Raw genomic sequence first — 18,672 nt, forward strand, 5'->3', positions numbered from 1 at the left:
GGGTGTGCGACCAGCATGGATCCAGACCAGCCTGCGCATCCGCGCAGTCTGGTCAGGATCCATGCTGTTCGCTAACAGTTTCTCCAATTCCAATAGGCTTTAAAAGCGAACAGCATGGAGCCTGACCAGACTGCGCGGATGCGCAGGCTGGTCTGGATCCATGCTGGTCGCACACCCACTATGTTGGTTTTCTCATGGCACGGCTCATATAACAATTTGAAAGGGTCAGTATCTGAGAGTCATTGAAAGCTGTATGACAATTAGATTAATATTTTGTTGGATAATTCAATAAAATATTTATCAATGACTGACATTGACCATATTAGTTCATAATCAATGTAATTTTTGTCATGGACAAGGACAAAGAAGTACTGGGAATACTTATCATTAGTGGTGTCTTCATTACCAATATTTGATTAATGAAGCCTGAATTAAGGATACATTAGATCTAGTCTTATTGCCTAAAATATATTCCATTATAGCGAATTCGCAATACAGAGAGAGTAAGAGGGTATCTATTAGTAATTAGCATCAATTGTACTGCTCTAGCGGCCGCTACAGTATTGAAAGTAGTGGGCGAAACACAAAGGTGATTATATTTCTTTACCATCGGCAGAAAAATTGGAACAACCGATGGTGTAGGAGCGAAAGTTAGCAAAGTCCAGGAACTGTTATATACTTCAGAACAATTTTATCCTAACATTCTTTATTTGGAGTTTCGTAAGTTGAAAGCAGTGGGAACATGTAAGTATAGTTTTTATCATAAATATGTTCAATTTATTATTTCATTATTTTTTATGATTTATTATTTATTTTAAACAAGAAGGCTGTCCGTGCCATAAAAATAGACATATTTGTATGTTACAAGTTTTTATTCCTAGAAATTATTGAAAGTCGTGTAAAACACATGATTATTTTGTACTTATATTTTATAATTAAATATTTCACCAACTATTGCTGTTGATAAGTATACTCGTAGCATAGCATTTTGCAAAATTTTTGTTATCATTCGAGCAAACATTAAAAATATATATAAAAAAACATCTGACAAACGAAATACGTACTGAAATTATAAGACACTAAATTCAAAAGTATCTTTAAAACTTTGTATGAAATAATTTTTGTCACTGATTTTTATTAACACGACAAATTTCCTCAACGAAGTTTGGTTTCAGAAACTTGGATATTTTAAACATAATTTAATTGAAGTCTGCATGAGATCTCAAACCATTTACTTTGTGATAGGTGTGATTGATAAATAACTGGGACATGGATTGAAAAAAAAAACGACTTTGAATTTAAGTGCAGTTAGCATAAAGCAATATCTAAGATTCTTTAAAGAATTACTATAGGATTTTACATGCAGGCATTTGAAATAAGATAGACAAAGCATCTTTCTCCATATCGAACCTTTTAGAATGACATGCCTTTCCTCGGATGCTGATCATAAAATCTTCAAGATCTTCATTTTTTAGTTCTTTTCATTAACATACCATAATAGAGTTGATAATAATTTCTTTAAATACAACGGAAGCTGTAGCAAAGACTTTTGAACTTATTAGTTCTTAGTTGAAATTATTGAAATTATATAAGATGCAATATACATACTGAAAATCAGTTCGAGATTTACATTGAATAGTCTTTTATAAGTTTACTTACTTTTTGTAGAAGGAATGAGTCGAATTTTAATTTGATTCGGTAGAAAAAGATCATATCGCCGAGATTGAACTAATTTGCAATATTTGGAATAAACGACATATTTCTGTTGGTTGTTAGTGGTCTTATGATATGACACTAATTGCAGTTTTACATGTACCTTTATGATTATGTAAACGGACCTGATTTATTAGTTACAAATGTTCTTAATTCATTTTGAATATTAAAGGAACCAAAGTGAAAGCGCTTCTTTACCATCACACCAATTTTACCTTATAGATTAGTTACCAACTTTTCATTGATCACGTTATCATCATTTAATTTAAGGTGGAGTACAAACGGAAATGCGGCACTGTGTATTGCCGTCGGTGTAATCTTCGTCTACAATGTTGCAGCTAATGCAGTTCATGATATTATGCAATTACATCAACTAAATCATCCAGCAGTTAAAAGACAGAATCTTGACTACGAAGATCCACACGCCGGACCACAAGACCAAGAGGTAATATATTCGTGACTGATGTTCCCTATGATTTGATTGCGTTCAAGTACGCACGCTGATATTATCTGTAAAGCTCGCATAGGTTAAAACAACGCGAATAAAGGTGCGCTGCCGAAGGATACCGAGGGAGGCGTTAAAAATGTTTTTACATATATGTTAAGGTTATGTGTTTTTTTTTAAATCTGTCATAGCATTTTAATTAAAGAACAAATTTGATATATCATAAAGTAAACATTTAATTGTTATCAACATAGGATGATTACAGAAGTGCTGCTTGATGTATGGCATTTACAACAGTTTAATGCTATTTTCAACGTGTATTGAACTCATTACAGTCAATTTCTATCTCTCAGTTACATTTTTCAGAATGTCTCACCAAGCTGACAATAATATTGTGGAAATAGTGTCTGTAAAATCAGTGCATAATTTTGACTTAAGAATATGAAAATAGTACGAAATTGCAAGATGCCTTTTCGGGCTTAAGCCATTTTACCGACGTCATTTTATTGTTACAGTAGTTACTGTTGATTCCTTTTTTTTAGGAACCCGTAGTTGATTTGTTAAGCTTTTTGTTATCAAATTGTCATAAACACTGCACATGGTGACTAAACCTGCGATTCTGTCGAATTCATAGTCACATGCTTCACCTACTGTGGTAAAAGGACTGTGGTAAAAGGACTGTTACCGTAAATCTGTACCAAATACATTTTACGAATTTAATGTACATACTGTATAAACGAAACGCGACGACTTGGTTTTATCTCAAAATGGCATATACCACTGTTCTGTTACAACGTTTGAACAGTAATAATCAAATGGTTTTTTTGTTTGTTTTTAGATGAAAGATTCTAATGTGATTTCAAACGTGACGGATTTCAGTTTTCGATTGTTTAAAGGTATTATGAAATATCTTGAGCGAGTAAAGATATAATGAAAGGCCATTACGTTAATTCAGGCGGTATTGTGTTGTATATTACAAGCAGCGGCATATGTAATGTGTCCATATACCATTAATGTACACAAGCGTGTCACAATCAAAATATTCGTCCTCTGTCTTAGACATATGTTTACGACACAATGAATCATATCAAATAATTATCACAACTGAGCAATTTGAATCAGGGAAATATACAGGAAAAATGATTTGAGAAACAAAAACACCGCATTTATGACTCGACCATACAACCTATTTGTAGTCGCAATTATGTTTACACATGAAAACTGGTTATTTCGTGACAGCCCTACATGTTGTGTATCAATGGATACCAAATCTTCAATTGCCAAGTGCGGTAGATAACATTATGTAACGAATGGGAATTTACGGCTCAGTAAAATAAGTATCTTTGTTGTTTTATTGAATCATTTTGTTTATAGAACGAAATGGCATAAATAATTTAAGTCAGAGAAATATTTTGGGCCTCATGCAGTAGTTTTCACGAGACCGCAGTTACTGGTGTTTTCTCCGATACATATTTAAGAAACAGGGATTAGCAGTCCAGCCCTATAGAATATTTTCGCAATAGCACCAGTACTATTCGGGCGTTGTGTTAAAAATATCATTGCGATTTGCATTAATTCTTTGGGTTTTTTAATGTATCCGTAGTTTAAGTTTTAGCCGGTGTTACTGAAAACCAACAAAAAATAAAAACATCGCGAAAAAAATATGTTATGTGCGTTGATGTTATTTCTGGACAGCATGCCTATTTGTTGCAAATTAATCCGTGACATGTGAGCTTATCAGTAGTTAATACAATCCTAATAAAACATTTATTTCTTATCGCTAATAGATTATGTATTGCATGGGAATATGAATTCGGTCTTTTTTTTTGTCTTATGCAAGATGGTTCGGCATCGCCTCCGTACTTAAACCCCGCGTATTGTCAAGCTCTTGGACAAAGATCATTCGATATGGCCTCAATATACAAATGACCTCGTACCAATGTTATTGCTGTTGCGCAAGTCTGTAATAGAAAAATCTTGCGCCTGATACAGTTGGGAAAGATTTGCGTATAGTAAGTAAAAAGCACATGGACATTCTAATTAACCTTTTACAAATACATTTTGAACATTTTATGGCCAAAGTGTGTGAAAATGGTAACATGACAATTGTAATCACAAACACATCTAACAAGTAAATCAAGAATTCAGCTGAGTACCGGTCTGATAGCGCATACCGTCTTGATTCTCTTTACGTTCAATAAAAAATCCGTTACAATGACATTTCTAAATAAAACAAATACAATTAATCGAAATGTTGACACTTGTATTGTTTTTGTATACAATACAGACCAATAAATTTCTGATACGTCAATATGCCAGTAGACCAACCATTGTCAGCCCAGTTTATTGAGATTCGCTGTTAACGGTGTCAATTTCTGGATATAAATACATTCAATATATATCTTAAACACATTCTTATCTTGTCGACTATGTGTCTATAGTAATGCATTATGTACTAAAGAACAAACAAATGAAAGCATTATTGCATCAATCAAGACTATGTGAAACAAGAAACAAATAAAACTTTCCAAATGACGTGCTGTAACTCCCTCAGTTGAAATAGCACAGGAAGTTGAAAGCTATTTTAAGCATAGTACCTCTTTAACCATTCTAAGGATGGAATCAGATGCTGAATAGCACCTGAGCCAGAATATATGTTTTCCAGTCAGACATACATACTGCAGTATTTATAGATATCTAAAACTGAGGCTTTAATTCCCATAGGCGATTTGAGTAGAAATAGTGCACTTATAAAGTTATGTTGCGTTTTATTCGTCAAAAACGTAATGTCTTGTCAATAGAATTGTAATAAAGCAAGCATAATTTTAACACTAAAATGCAACAAAAAGTCAGATGTGTGTGTGTGTTTTCTATTTTTGTTTTTTTGTTATTTGCTTGAGTTGAATTAGTAGTACACTGACATGAAAAGTAAATAAATTTTCACGTTAACTGGCTGAACATGATTTCACAGGCATTTAAAAAGTTAAAAATCAAATTAATTTTGATTAATTGTAATATGATTCTGATGCAAATGTATATGTTTATTTTTAAATGCAAAAAGTTTAGGTATAAAGCTACGTACGTGTTATTCCCTGTTGACAACCTTGATCGTAAAATATTTTATAAAAACCCTTTGCTTTAAAGCTAATCAAATGTACGATTTTCCAAATATATCATTATAACATAGCAGTGGTCACAATCAAGCTTTCAGACGTGAAAACAAATCTCTTGTCTCGACTTATCTAACATTGTTTAATAGTTTCTGTAAATTTAAATGCAATGACTTCTTAACTGTTGTAGAACACTGCAGCCTCCTTGGTGAAAAGAGTCATCAAGAGAACACCAATTTATAAGCTTTTTGTTCCCTTGAAAAGCAGTTTTCCTCGAATGCAGTTTCCTCTCAAAACAGTTTACCGCTAATAGTTTACTCCGAGTACAGTTTCTCTACAGTACAGTTTACAGCGAATACAATTTACCCCAAACATAGATAATAGATAGATAGTTTACCCTAGTACTTTTAAACCCTAGTACAGTTCCACCGAATACAGTTAACCTCAAATACGGTTTCATTCGAATACAGTTTCCCTTGAAATAAAGTTTGTCCTCAATACAGTTTCGTCAAAACACAGTGTACCCTGAATATAGTTTGTCCGAATACAGTTTACCCCGAATATGAATACAATTTCTTCCGAATAAAGTTTCCCTCGAATACAAATACAGTTTCCTTCAAGTACAGTTTAGCCGGAAAACAGTTATCCTTGAAAGCGTCAGTAGTTCATTTGCATTTAGTAATTATAAGTGATGGCACTATTAAATAAATTCTTACCAACTGGTCCTGTAAAAATGTCAATCAAAGGGAATCTAATCTTGCTTCACTTGGTTGAATCAATGCTTCCAACGAATCCTCTTATAAATTTCGTATTTAGAATATAATTCTTTATGAAATGTACGAGCAAGCCCCTCACCTCCTCATATTGAGTTTTCAAAGGAGGGAGGCGAAGTACAGTTTCGTCTTCTAATGTGGGAAATAAATGAGATATCTGAGGGTGGTGTTCACGGATTGTGAAATGAGGGAAGGGGTCATTGTATTATCCCTTTTCGCTAATATTGTTTTGTTCATGCATACATTCACATACTTGCTGACATTCTTTGTTCCCAATAAATTAAACACCAAAGCTAAATTTTAGTTTTTAACCTTTTAACCCATTTTCTTGGAGAAAACATATGTAAACCAGATTCAGGTTCGGGTGACGTGTAACGCAATTCAAATTACTGTTAAATTAGACCCAAGTGAAATACTGTCCCAGTGAGCTTTAATGACATAGATTCAGAAAGGTTCCTGAATTGCATTCTTTACATGCCACGCGATTTCTGCGAGGCGTTGCAGTAAAATGAATAGAAGTAAATTGCTCATCAGAGAGGACAGGCATTTTCAGTCAACCTTTATATAACTACCATTTGAGGTAGGGGAATACGATTTGGATATGTAATACAAGTAACAACAAATACTAGCAAACGATCAAATTTAAAGGAAATATTTACACTTGGGCGTTATAGCCGTTCTGTTTCACGAAGCGGTTAGAGTTCAATTTTGACTGCGTTAGGGAGTAGTAGCATCCAATACCACTTGACTGCCACTTGTACTATACTCGTTATAAATAAATCATCATGTAGTGGACTTCTCTTTCATGATAATACCCCATGAGCATGCCAGGACTTTCCGCATTAGATATTATCTAAACACTCTGAAGTAGACAAATGTAATCAGGATCTTTTCAATAAATCAGGTCAATATAACTAGATTAAATACGTGAAAGCAATAAATGCTTTAAATTAGTAAAATGTGATGAAAGGTAATGATAGTGTTGAGGGGAAAATTGGGTGCCTATTTTTCAACGATCAATGATCGCAGCCCTGGTATGGAAGACATGTTATTCCTCTGCGTAGTGCAATCTTGTGAACAGATTTCATCAAACCAAGTATGCTGTTATTTTGCATGGTTGCATTCTATCATTCCAATTAAAGAAGAAAAAAGGTAAAAATACAATTCTTGGAAGCACAGCGCACCACAAACACAGCCACAGAGCCACGCATTTGCAAAGTAAGCCCACAACAAAAAGGAGCTATAACGAAAACATATTATTGACGGGCTGCTACAAAAATCCAACAAGCACATTTTAGATTTATGCAAAATATAGAAAAAGGGGGAGGAAGGGGAAGGGGGTAGAAAGGGAGTGGGGGTGAAGGGGAAAATTGATCAAGGATGAATATTCTAAAGGGAATAAATGAATAACCTAGATATTTCAAGTTGTGTTTTGTCAAACAGAACTGTTATCCGAATTACTTTTAATTTTCAGGAAACAAATTATGTCACGAAATTATTCCTCTTTCATGCATAGAATGTTGTTGCTATGGTACGTTCTGGGCGAAATTTTATATCCGTACTTTGTTTATATACATTACATGTATAGCATTTCTTCTTGGAGACACATTATTACCATTCAAATATACCGTTATTGCATTCCCGACATAAAATAATGCGTTTTAATAAAAAAAAGCTGTACAACAGCTTCTCTTTGAATTTACTGTAATTTCTTGTAATACAGGAAGCTGTTTCGAGCATGCTTCAACTGATAGCATTTTGATGTTATGTAAATGAACAGTCTGTGACCAACAATATAAGATACAATAAAAATTACGTGTTCGCTTAAAAAAATAAATTCTTAATATTCAGTCTACTGTTTGACCTTTGAATCCCCTTTTTGTTTTCTTATCGGACTAATCTTTTAAAGCCTACTGCATATGAAACTCGCCAAAGACATGATAATCAGGAAACCGTTTTACAAGTGCATTTTGAACGTGTGTGGTTTTATTGTGATGATCTTTTTATATTCTGAGTCGTGACAATTCAGATGCATATTCTTAAAGCATAACACCTGTGCGTACAGGCACTGTAAGCCAATTTCAATTTAAACAGAAAATAAAACAAACAAATAAACTGACAATAGACACGTTTCTTGCTTCTGTATACAACTTAGAAAAATATATTTCTGAAATAGTAATGTATCTGTAAGTCAACCTATGGCAGATCAGATCAGATTGTTAACAGTGTCAATTCCGGTGTCTTATTACATGCTGTAACACTTTCTTATCTTGTTGAATAGATATCCATAATGGTATATTAAGCACTGAAGAATAAACATTATAAAATGTACCGGTAATAAAATCCGTAAAAGATCCTTTAGCAAAACATTATGTATCTGCTTGAAACATGTTCTTATCTTGTTCTTATCCTTTAAATGCAGTGGGCATTAAAAAACAAAAATTGCATCAATCAGGGTTTTGTGAAACACGAAATTGTCAGCAAATGAATCTTTTCTAATGACGTACACAGCTTGCACAGGAAGATGAAAGTTATTTTAGTCAAAGTACTTCTGGGGATTTAATCAGGTGCTGAATAGTGCCTGAGCAAAATGTATGTAGTTTAATCAGAAGTATATCTTAAGGTATTTATGGGGATCAAAAACGTAATTGCATTTTATTGGCGAATCACAGACAGTTTACTTGTTACTGGCGATTGGAAATGTTTCACTTGAAAATTAATTGCGCATTTAATTAGTGCCAACCATAAACACGGCATGATGCCAATGGACTCGTTATTCAGCAAGAACAACGTTAACACAAGGAAACTACGAAACCTCACTCAGGTGACTTTCTTTCAAAAACGAATATTGATACATCATTTGAATAATACTATTAATAATTGTCGTTAAGTGAGCGTAAATATCAGTTTATTCTAAATGATATCTATCAAAGGCGTCGATGCGTAGGAGCACGGTGCACTTTTGGACCCAAAAATGTTTTTCACAATAAAACTCGAAAAATAAAGGGTAATAAGCCAAAGGACAGTTTAGAGGTACTAGCATCGTTGCTGCTACGCGAGTGACTATACCGACTGAACAAGATCTTTTCGGAATATGATATACAAATGTCTTAAAAAATAAATTATAACTCGTAGGTAATTTATATACATGACACGTAACAAAATGCTGCATTTATCGCCCGAATTGTAAAACTTGCTTTTCGGAAATGTTTTTTTTTTATTAACATTATACATTTGGATGCGTTTATCAAAAAAAAAATCACAGGCTGTTAATTTGTACTGTGTAACGTTGCCAGTTGAGACCATAACAACATTTGGTAAAGTATCACGGACGTCAACACTTATCAAGATATCTTGATTATTACATTACAGTGATCTCAAGCAAGCCTTCAAAAGTATAAAACATATTTCTTGTCCAGACTTCTTTTATTTATTTTATCGTTTGCAAGTAGTGTTCCCCGTATGTGACGAAATTATATTTACCCGAAATAAATGTTAAACACTTAAACATGTTGCTAATACAATCTTGCTAAATTCGACACAACTAAGTTAATCGAACAGAGTTTACTGTATTTTTTGGTAGCATTTTATACTTCAAAATGAACTTCTTATAGATTTTATAGAATTTGTAAGAATATTATTATTTAACAAACAACCTTAAACTTTACAAAATATAATACGAGTACATAGAGGATATATAAGTTTTTTTCATGAACATGCTTTTATTTTCATTGAATGGTATAGATATATTACGCCACTCGTGAAATATGTTGTTTGTTTATAAATTGAGATGAAAATAAAAGCATTATTCATGATAATAACTTGAGTTTTCTGTTAATATAGATCTAGATCTACACAAATAATTGAAAACGTCATTTGTTTACATTTAGAACAAACAAAAACAATAACAAAACATTTTCCGTACAGCGGAAATGTAATCTTATTTCAGATAAAAACGGAAAACTTTACTTTTCCAGCATCAGCGAAGATATAAATATGAAAGTGTAGTTGTACAAGTTGCGTACAACTCGCAGTTCCTGACCATTTTAACATATTGTTGCGCTTTTTTCTTTGGCGTGAAATGTTCTCCAGAGTGATGTTCCTTTGCGGAACACTAAATGTCGAGTACTGGATCAAATGCACAATCAGCGGATTGCAATCACTGTAAGTTAAATGTTTTACTTGAAATAGTCACTGTCCAAATACTTTTCCTCTTCAAATGTTACCACAGTCAATTCCTAAGAATACTAAAAGGTTCCGGAATATCAGTGAAAATATAGAAATTATGTCTCTCTGTAGTGAAATTAGAAAAAAAAATATTTTACTGCAGTGGAAAATATATGGTGAAAATATGCATGGAATTTCAGCAATATTTTTCAATATTTCAATAGAAAGCATATGCATGTAATAGATAGAGCATATTTGATAGTTTAAGTAAGTATAACATTGAAATATCTTTCTCTCATAAACACATTATGCAATATGTTCATGAGTAGCACAGCAACTAGTGAAATGAAAAATGTAAGATATGGTGTTCATGAGTGGAAGATATTTTGATCTTATATATAAAACAAACAAATTTTCTTTCTGTTTCATTTTTTGTTTAAATTTGCACATTTTAAAGTTTCTTAACAATTAAAAATATATTTGTTACATTTCATTGTGAAAATACCATATATATTTAAGTAATTAACTGAAAAACAAGTATTACATCAGTGATATAGTTTTGACATGAATATCGGTACGCATTACTTTACTGTTTGCAAGTGTGGCTTACAAAAGACAAGACCATGATAATATGGAACTGGCCTCTAAAGGAGAAATTTAATATCTTTAAGGGCATCAACCGAGGCGTCAAAGCATTGGATAATATAATACCGAGGAGTGCAATATAATATTTAATTTAAACTGATGAGCATTCTCGTGACATGTGATAAATTGTGTTAACTTCCTGTTGGAAAATATGTGTAAATTGCATTATAGTTTTGATTGATTTTCTCCACTTCCTTCCGTTTTAGGAGTGCGAATTCTCAATTAATGCAGGTGATGTTGATTTAACCAATTACATCTTCAATGCAGAAGAATAAAATGCAGACAATAATTAGAGATGGTACCTAAAAAATTCAAATTCATCTCAACAGTTTTTTTTCAGAGTGAAATGATAGCTAAGAGCACCACTTTTCTAGATATATTTATGGTTTTCCTCTTCTCCATGTCAAAAATAGAAATATTTGATATCTAAAAACTGACTTTCTCAAAATATCTGAAGCAAAATGGACAACTCTTGTATTGACCGTTTTACAAAGATTTTAGGACTTCCCCAATTATAGTCTATATCAAAAGCTCCCACAGCTAAATAAATTCAATAGAGTATAATGTAAGTTTACTCTACTTTAAACATTTTGAAAGAGCCTATACTGAACTTCCTTTTGTCTTTTAATAAAGTCAAATTCCAAGACTAGCCAAGAGTCTAAAACGCTTGAAAAAGTTCTGAGTGAAAGAGAATGACATGCTCTTTATTATAAGCTTACCAAAACCATACCAAAAATGTACCTTAAAGAAGTTATTAAAGATTTTATATTGTAAACAAACCCCTACACCATTTTACCATCAATATTTTCCACTCATGAATGCACTCAATTCAGGTGATAATTGTTGATATATTGTAAATGAGAGGCCCCAACAAAAACCTTTTTTCAAGTTCTGTAAACAGTATTTAAGTTTTAAATTAATGTTGATATCTGAAATTATCTGATTACTTTGTTTTCAATAATAAATAAAACACCTTGTAGTTTGTTTACGGTAGTTGACCTGTAACGAAAATCATCAAATAGAGTAATCTCCATATGCTTTTTCAGCATTTATTTGTTTTTCAAGGAAAGCAAATGGTCATGCTAGTTCCCTCCAGAGAATGTTTAAAATGAGAATTGCTTAAAATACAATACGTAGAGTCATTACCTATCAGCTACCTTAACATGTAGTAATTACAACCACTACCTTAAAACATTGTAATTATATTTGACGACAATGAATTTTTGTGTTACCAATTTAACTTTTTTGTTATTTCTCATTGTTGGATATATACATTTTACAAAAATTTGATATAAAAATGTTATGTAAACCAATGTATCACCATTGAGAACAATAAATAAATAACTTTGGCGAAAAGATCAAAACTTAAAAACGTTTCTTAATGTCGTTAGTTTTCTTCAAAGGAATGTATGTATTATTCTATATAATCTTCATGCATTACTAAACTTTCGATCAGGGCCTCACTACAACTTACAAAATAACTGTCAGTGTAAGTCATGAGAAAAGCGTGCATATTGTATATTGAATACAAAGGGATTTAAACAAATGTAGGTCATATTTTGTCTGCCTGATAAGTTGTTTGTAAAAGGACCTATCTGATTTTTCTTTCACTTTTGATCAATATTTAATGTTGGCTTCAGTTTATTCAGAGTTGTCCCCCTTTGATTTATTTGGGTAGGTACCATTTCTACAATAATTCTGTTGCTGTTTGTTTTGTTGTTGTTGAGAGAAGTTGTCACTTCAAGTATATAGAATAAATAAAAGCTGCTCGGTTTGATTGCAGTTTATATTAATAATTTGATTACAGTGATTGTTAGTAAATAAGTTATACCAAAACAACTGTAAACATGCAGCTATATATATTTTTACAAATACATTGACATAACATTTATCCGAAATGTCACAGTCACATGCGCACCTTTCTGTAGCATCCATTTACTTTTCCTTAGTTGCCAGCAGAACAATATTAATTGTGTTCTTATAGCAAAGAAAATATAATAAGAAACTATAAACATAACATACAAATCGTTTGCATGAAACGAATTTAATGTCTTAGTGACAAATAGTAAAAAATAAATGTTATTTATAATCCGCGCACTAAAAACATTAAAAACCTAACTCAATGTACAAGAAACTTTTGGTTTATGTATAAAAAACATCAATATTTTACTTAAGCCTGCACGAAAATAAATATCTTAATAACACAGAGAGACTATAAAAAACATAACAAGAAATTATATGAAAATGAGAACACTGATAAAACAATTACACTTGATAATATGACATACAGAGGAAACACATGCTTACGCAGAACAAATATATTTTGTTACAGAATTGTACAATGAATTTTACAGTGTTAACTAGATAAGAAGATAATATTACGAAAACAATATCACTTAGTACAATTTAGTGAGAAACAATCAAAAGAAAATAAATAGATCAGAATGAACCAATTTTTTAAAAATGTAGATAAAATGGTAACTTTCATGTAACTACAATGACTGAGAGCTCATGGATCGGAATAATGAGCAGTGTACACACATGCAGTAATAAAATAGAAAAAGTGGAAACTCAGGTCGCTCAACACAACAAAAACGAAAATGTAGGTGGATTATATTGCGGATAGTGGTGGTCAGAAAGATTGAGATGTATGGTATCTAAAAGCCATAAAAGCAACATTCCTCCTGACGCTGTTTCACCCGTATTACCCGATACCGGTGCTTAAAGCCTTACACGGTATGCCAGGACGGATCTAATTTAAGGATTTATTGCACGGACGTCATCGCGATAAAATGTATTTAAATGTAATGAAACTGTGAAGTTTCACAATTTTACCCACTATATATTAGATATCCATTATTATTTAGTTTTTCAATTTGCAGACGAAACTCTATATATCAGGCTGTAAAACGTATTGCTATTTTGTGTAAAAGCGCCATATTCAGGATTTCAACTGATATACCATTTATCTATTTATAGATTGTCATTTTAATATTTGCATGATGTTAATAATTTTGATATGATGCATATAAGATGTGGACATGTGGAAATCTGCGGTTGCTATATAATAAGGCAGTTGGCTGAAATTTCCTTTATTCTGTTGAATTTTAGTCTTAGTATTGATTTTATACCAGATTGAGACCACATCTTTATGCAAAAGTGCTTTACAAAAATATTTCTTAATTATATTTTAATGAAATGATCTTAATAATCTTACATTAGGAATTTACGTAGACATGTATACTGTTTATACATGCATGGTCACTACTGCAGTTTCTTTCGGAAACATTCTAATGTTTACAGTTAAACAGTTAATAACATCCAATACCACTTGACGACCGCTTGTTTTATATTCCTTATAAATAAATCATCTTCTTGGAGACTTCTCTGTCATAATACCTTTTGAATATGTGAAGAGTATCTGAAGTAGAATGGATTCTTTTGAAATTCAGGTCAATGGGAAACAAGACCTATTATTTTGTTTTGCTGCTTCTAAAGGGTATTCCTAAAGATTTTATGAATAAGTGAAGGTAAAACTCAAGAATAATGAAAGAAAATGATAGCGTAAAGAGTACAGTGGATGTCTTATTTGCAATGGTAAATGATCACAACCCTAATATGAACTATTCGTCTACTTAAAACGATGATGAAACTATGTAATCGATAAAAGTTTAGTATGAAATAGACCCTCCGTATTTGGACTCGATGTTCTTATAATTTCTGCCGGTCTCTGTTCATTTCTTCTGTGTAAAAGAATTCCACTTAAGCTATCATGCTGTCAAGGATGAGAACAGATTCTATCATATCTCTTAGTTTGCTTGGATGCTTTCAATCTTTTGAACGGTTCTTTATAGATTTCATTGCTAATAAATTAATTGAATTATCCAAGGTGTACTGTCGTCAAGCTGAATGGAACTGCTGTCCTAATTTCTTTTTATCTTCAGAATACAGCTTTTTTAATCAAAAATTTTACTCGCTCCGTCAGATATGTCATGCATAAAAACTGTGTTGGTGTGGTAATTTATACGCAACGTCGTATATTCGTACAGCTTCGTTTTGACTTCATCTGTAATTTCATACATCAATGGAGATTGCTTCAAAAAAAAGACAAGTTCCTGATATTTCGTTCACTATTTGACATTTAAATCTCGTTTCATTGGAATTATCAGAAGAAAAAACTTCAAAGTCGGATGCTTGATGTCAACACTCTAAAGGTGGTCTGTTGTGGCCAATCAACGTCATTCGTCGAAATGGTAAATTGAAATAAAAATCTCATCTAAAAGTGCTGTGCTTGTTTTGAAATAATATTAGATAAAAGAATATTTTGACGGACCCCCCTAATATTGTTAAAATTATTCCGATCAATCAAAAACATTGCTGCTAGATTCCCTGTTTGTATATACTTGGAATTACACATTCTTTTCTCAGCAACTGCACGTCCAACTTTTAAATAATTTTACACAAAAGTTTTATAAGTGCGCCTTTTACCATGATTGCGAAATGTCTTCGTATATACCCGCTCTTGTTCGATAAACTGTCCAAAAATAAACCCGGGGTCTATTCTAAAATATTACAATTTTTGTTCCGATTTTCATCATTTGCAGAAAAACAGTAAGAATATCGTTTAGGTTTTATTCGTTCTTGAAAAATAGATGTAATGGTTTAACATTTTTGATATCTGCTTCAGGCAAAATAAAAAGGAGTGTTGATGCACATCTGAAGTTATGTCCATTTAAATAGTATGTCTGTATAAGTTAAATAGTGTAGCATTTTACAAATCATTTTCATTATATGGTTGATGGTGATCTGTCTGTAATTAAAGTTTAGGGTTTTTTAAGTATGAGTAGTTAATTTTTATGCCTACATAGCATTATAGCTTCTGCTGGATAAAAGGTTAATATGCTACACAGAATCGTGTAGTTTGTCAGGCGGACTAGCTGATATGTATTTATATTTTGTCAGATCGATTTACACACACACATTTATAAAATCATTTCTTTGTAAAAATGAACACTACATGTAATTATTTGTTTTCAAAAAGTAATCTTCTGAAACTGATATACAAGTGGATGATATTGTTCGACTATAGGACTTTGGCCATCAAACCCAACAAGACTTTTCATTTCATTGTATTTTTTACATTTTTGCATTTTTATTTCATGGGTGTATACGATTAACGATTATGTCTAGTAACTTCTGTAATATGTATTCTTGCGTGCAGAAAACAAAATAACTAGTTTCTGCTGAAATCACTATACATAAATATGCACGTTCGATATTCCGAATTTAGACCACTCTTCTGTAAACCAGATATCCCTACCGTACCAGCATCGGCTAGGATTGACACCTCAGGCTCGCTGTCCATTACTTTAAAACTTTTACAAAGACATTTTTAAATAAAGCAAAAACAGTCAGTTTTACAGTAGACACTTTTATTGCTTCTCTCTACATTTAAGACTAATATATTTCTAATATTTCTACTATGTACCAATAGAACAATAATTTTCAGTTCCAACTAGTGAGATTTACCATTATCCGTGTCAATAACCCTTCTGTTATTGCATTTAATGTATCTTTGAAAACATTTTTATCTTGTCATTTGTGTCTCTTTAGTAATTAATAGGCACTAAAGAAGAAAAACTGAAACATTTATTGCATTGATGAGGGTACTGTGAAGATGTTTGAGCAAATAAATATTTTCAATTGACATACAGTAACTGCATCAATACACGGTGTTTAAAGCTATTTTGGTCAAAGCACTACTTCAGCTGTTCTGGAAATTTAATCTGGTATTGAAAAGCGCTTGAGCCAAAATACATGCAATGTATTCAGAAATACATCACATGGTATTTTTGGATATCGAAAGCTTAACTGCACCTTGTTGGCGAACTGGAGACTATTTACTTCTTACTTACGATTGGAAATGTTTCACTTGTAAATTTATGATGTGTTTTATTTACGCGAAACTGAAACAGTCTATGTCTGAGATGTCTTTCATCCCCTGTTCTAGGATGCGTCGCCAACCAACCCGTACGGTCGTCTTGTCCAGTAATCTGGGCTTAGAATGATACTTTTTTTTAAACTTAAGATAGTTTTATAAGAATATTAACAAACATATCAGATTCAGCAATTAATACTGTTGTTTTGACATACTTACTTCCTCTTTCACTTGTTAAATGCTCCAAATGTAACACTTTCTTCTATATTATTCACAAAGTCACACAATCATGACTTCTAATTTACAAAAAATGTACCTTCAGTTGTGCTTAATTTATGATAGTTGTATTCCAATAAGTGACCAATATCCTTTTGTTGACATAATGACAATGGTGCTATTTTTTTTATCTAATTAGAGACTAAAATGACCTTTCAAGAATATATAGGCTTCTTTGCTTTTTAGATATGATAAAGGAGTAGATATGATAAAGGAGATAAAATCTTTAACGATTTCAGAGAAAATGCGTTTTAATAAACCTGTACTGCTTTATGTAACTCCATTCTTTTTTAACTAAAATTTCTGTATTGTGTAAAGAATGAAGACAATGACTTTCGTATAACTAATTTTGATATAACGATATACATGTATAAATATGGAAAAAAACTGAAGATATCATTAAAAATAAAAGACAATGTAAGGACAAAATAACAAGTTACAATGAGTATTATTTTGTTACCGTAACAACAACCTTTTAACAATGTTTTAGTGATAGCTCTAGATGGTCGAGGCTTCAAAGTGAATATGTAATAAGCTGACATCATATAAATAAATCATTTGAAAACTGGTACTGATAATTATTCTTAAGTAAACATGAATACCAATTTATTCTTAATGATAATTATACCGACATAATATGGTTTTACCGGCATACCTTGAATTGTAAATGGTAAATCTCAGTTTAATTGCGAATACTTCAAATATTATAGAAACACTGTACACGCAACAAAAAAAAATGCTACATTTTACAGTTGCAGTTGCTTTGCATGATCCGGACATTTTTCGTTTTACTACAGTAAGATAAGAAGTGTATAAATCTCAAACTGCGAGTGCCAAAATAACTTTCTTGGAATGTAATGTGTGCCCTAAGTGACTTTGACAACCATAAAGCATTCTCGGCACAAACATCAGTTGAAAATACGTTTTTGCCAAATATCAGTTTCATTACATTGCAGTGGTCCCTATCAAACACTCTTCCATGAAAACTAATTTCTTGTCTAGACTTACCCGAAAATGGTTTATCGTTTCCATAAGTTCTAATGTAATGGCTTCCTAACTGTAGCATCATATTGGTTTTACAGATTTTATTAGGATCCGTCAAGGGAACACAAACTGGATAGCTCCATTCTCGACTTCATCGAATATGTCTGATGATGGAATTAACTTTATCCGTGATCTTTGATAACAACTGCGGTTTGAATTGGATTCTGTAAAATGATATATCTTTTACAAAGCGATAATAAATGTTCATCAATTTATCCAATATTTGGTCCAGACGTTTAATATCTATACGTATGTCAGTAAAAGCTAAGATATATTCGCAAGTTATCTAAAAAGAAGTCTTTTGTAATGTTAAAAAGTAATTGCTTTTAAAAACCCAATCCTCACAAATCAAAATATCTAAAAATGTAGTAATTTAAATAGCTTTTACTTTAAAATTATTAATTACGGTTTCATGCAAAACATGCTTATAAATTTTAAAACTATAATAAGAATCATAACAATAAACCGATGTATTCTAACACAATGTCGTTGTGATATAAACATATGTATACATTTCCTGACTCTTATGGCCTGTGATTTTCTCTTACCTCCAGCGGAACT

General features: G+C 32.0%; 1 protein-coding gene across 1 annotated transcript in view; it reads left to right on the plus strand.

The window, feature by feature from the left end:
• Nucleotides 1–537: 537 nt before the first annotated feature.
• Nucleotides 538–18,672, plus strand: part of LOC123555585 (uncharacterized) — a 56,979-nt gene continuing 38,844 nt past the window's right edge. Inside the window, exons 1-2 of the mRNA XM_045346184.2 lie at nucleotides 538–744; nucleotides 1,984–2,158. Coding sequence (XP_045202119.1) covers nucleotides 743–744; nucleotides 1,984–2,158 — 177 coding nt within the window. The 5' untranslated portion in view covers nucleotides 538–742. The remainder of the gene's footprint in view (nucleotides 745–1,983; nucleotides 2,159–18,672) is intronic.

Source organism: Mercenaria mercenaria, chromosome 7 (genome assembly GCF_021730395.1).
Source record: "Mercenaria mercenaria strain notata chromosome 7, MADL_Memer_1, whole genome shotgun sequence".
NCBI classification, from domain to species: domain Eukaryota; kingdom Metazoa; phylum Mollusca; class Bivalvia; order Venerida; family Veneridae; genus Mercenaria; species Mercenaria mercenaria.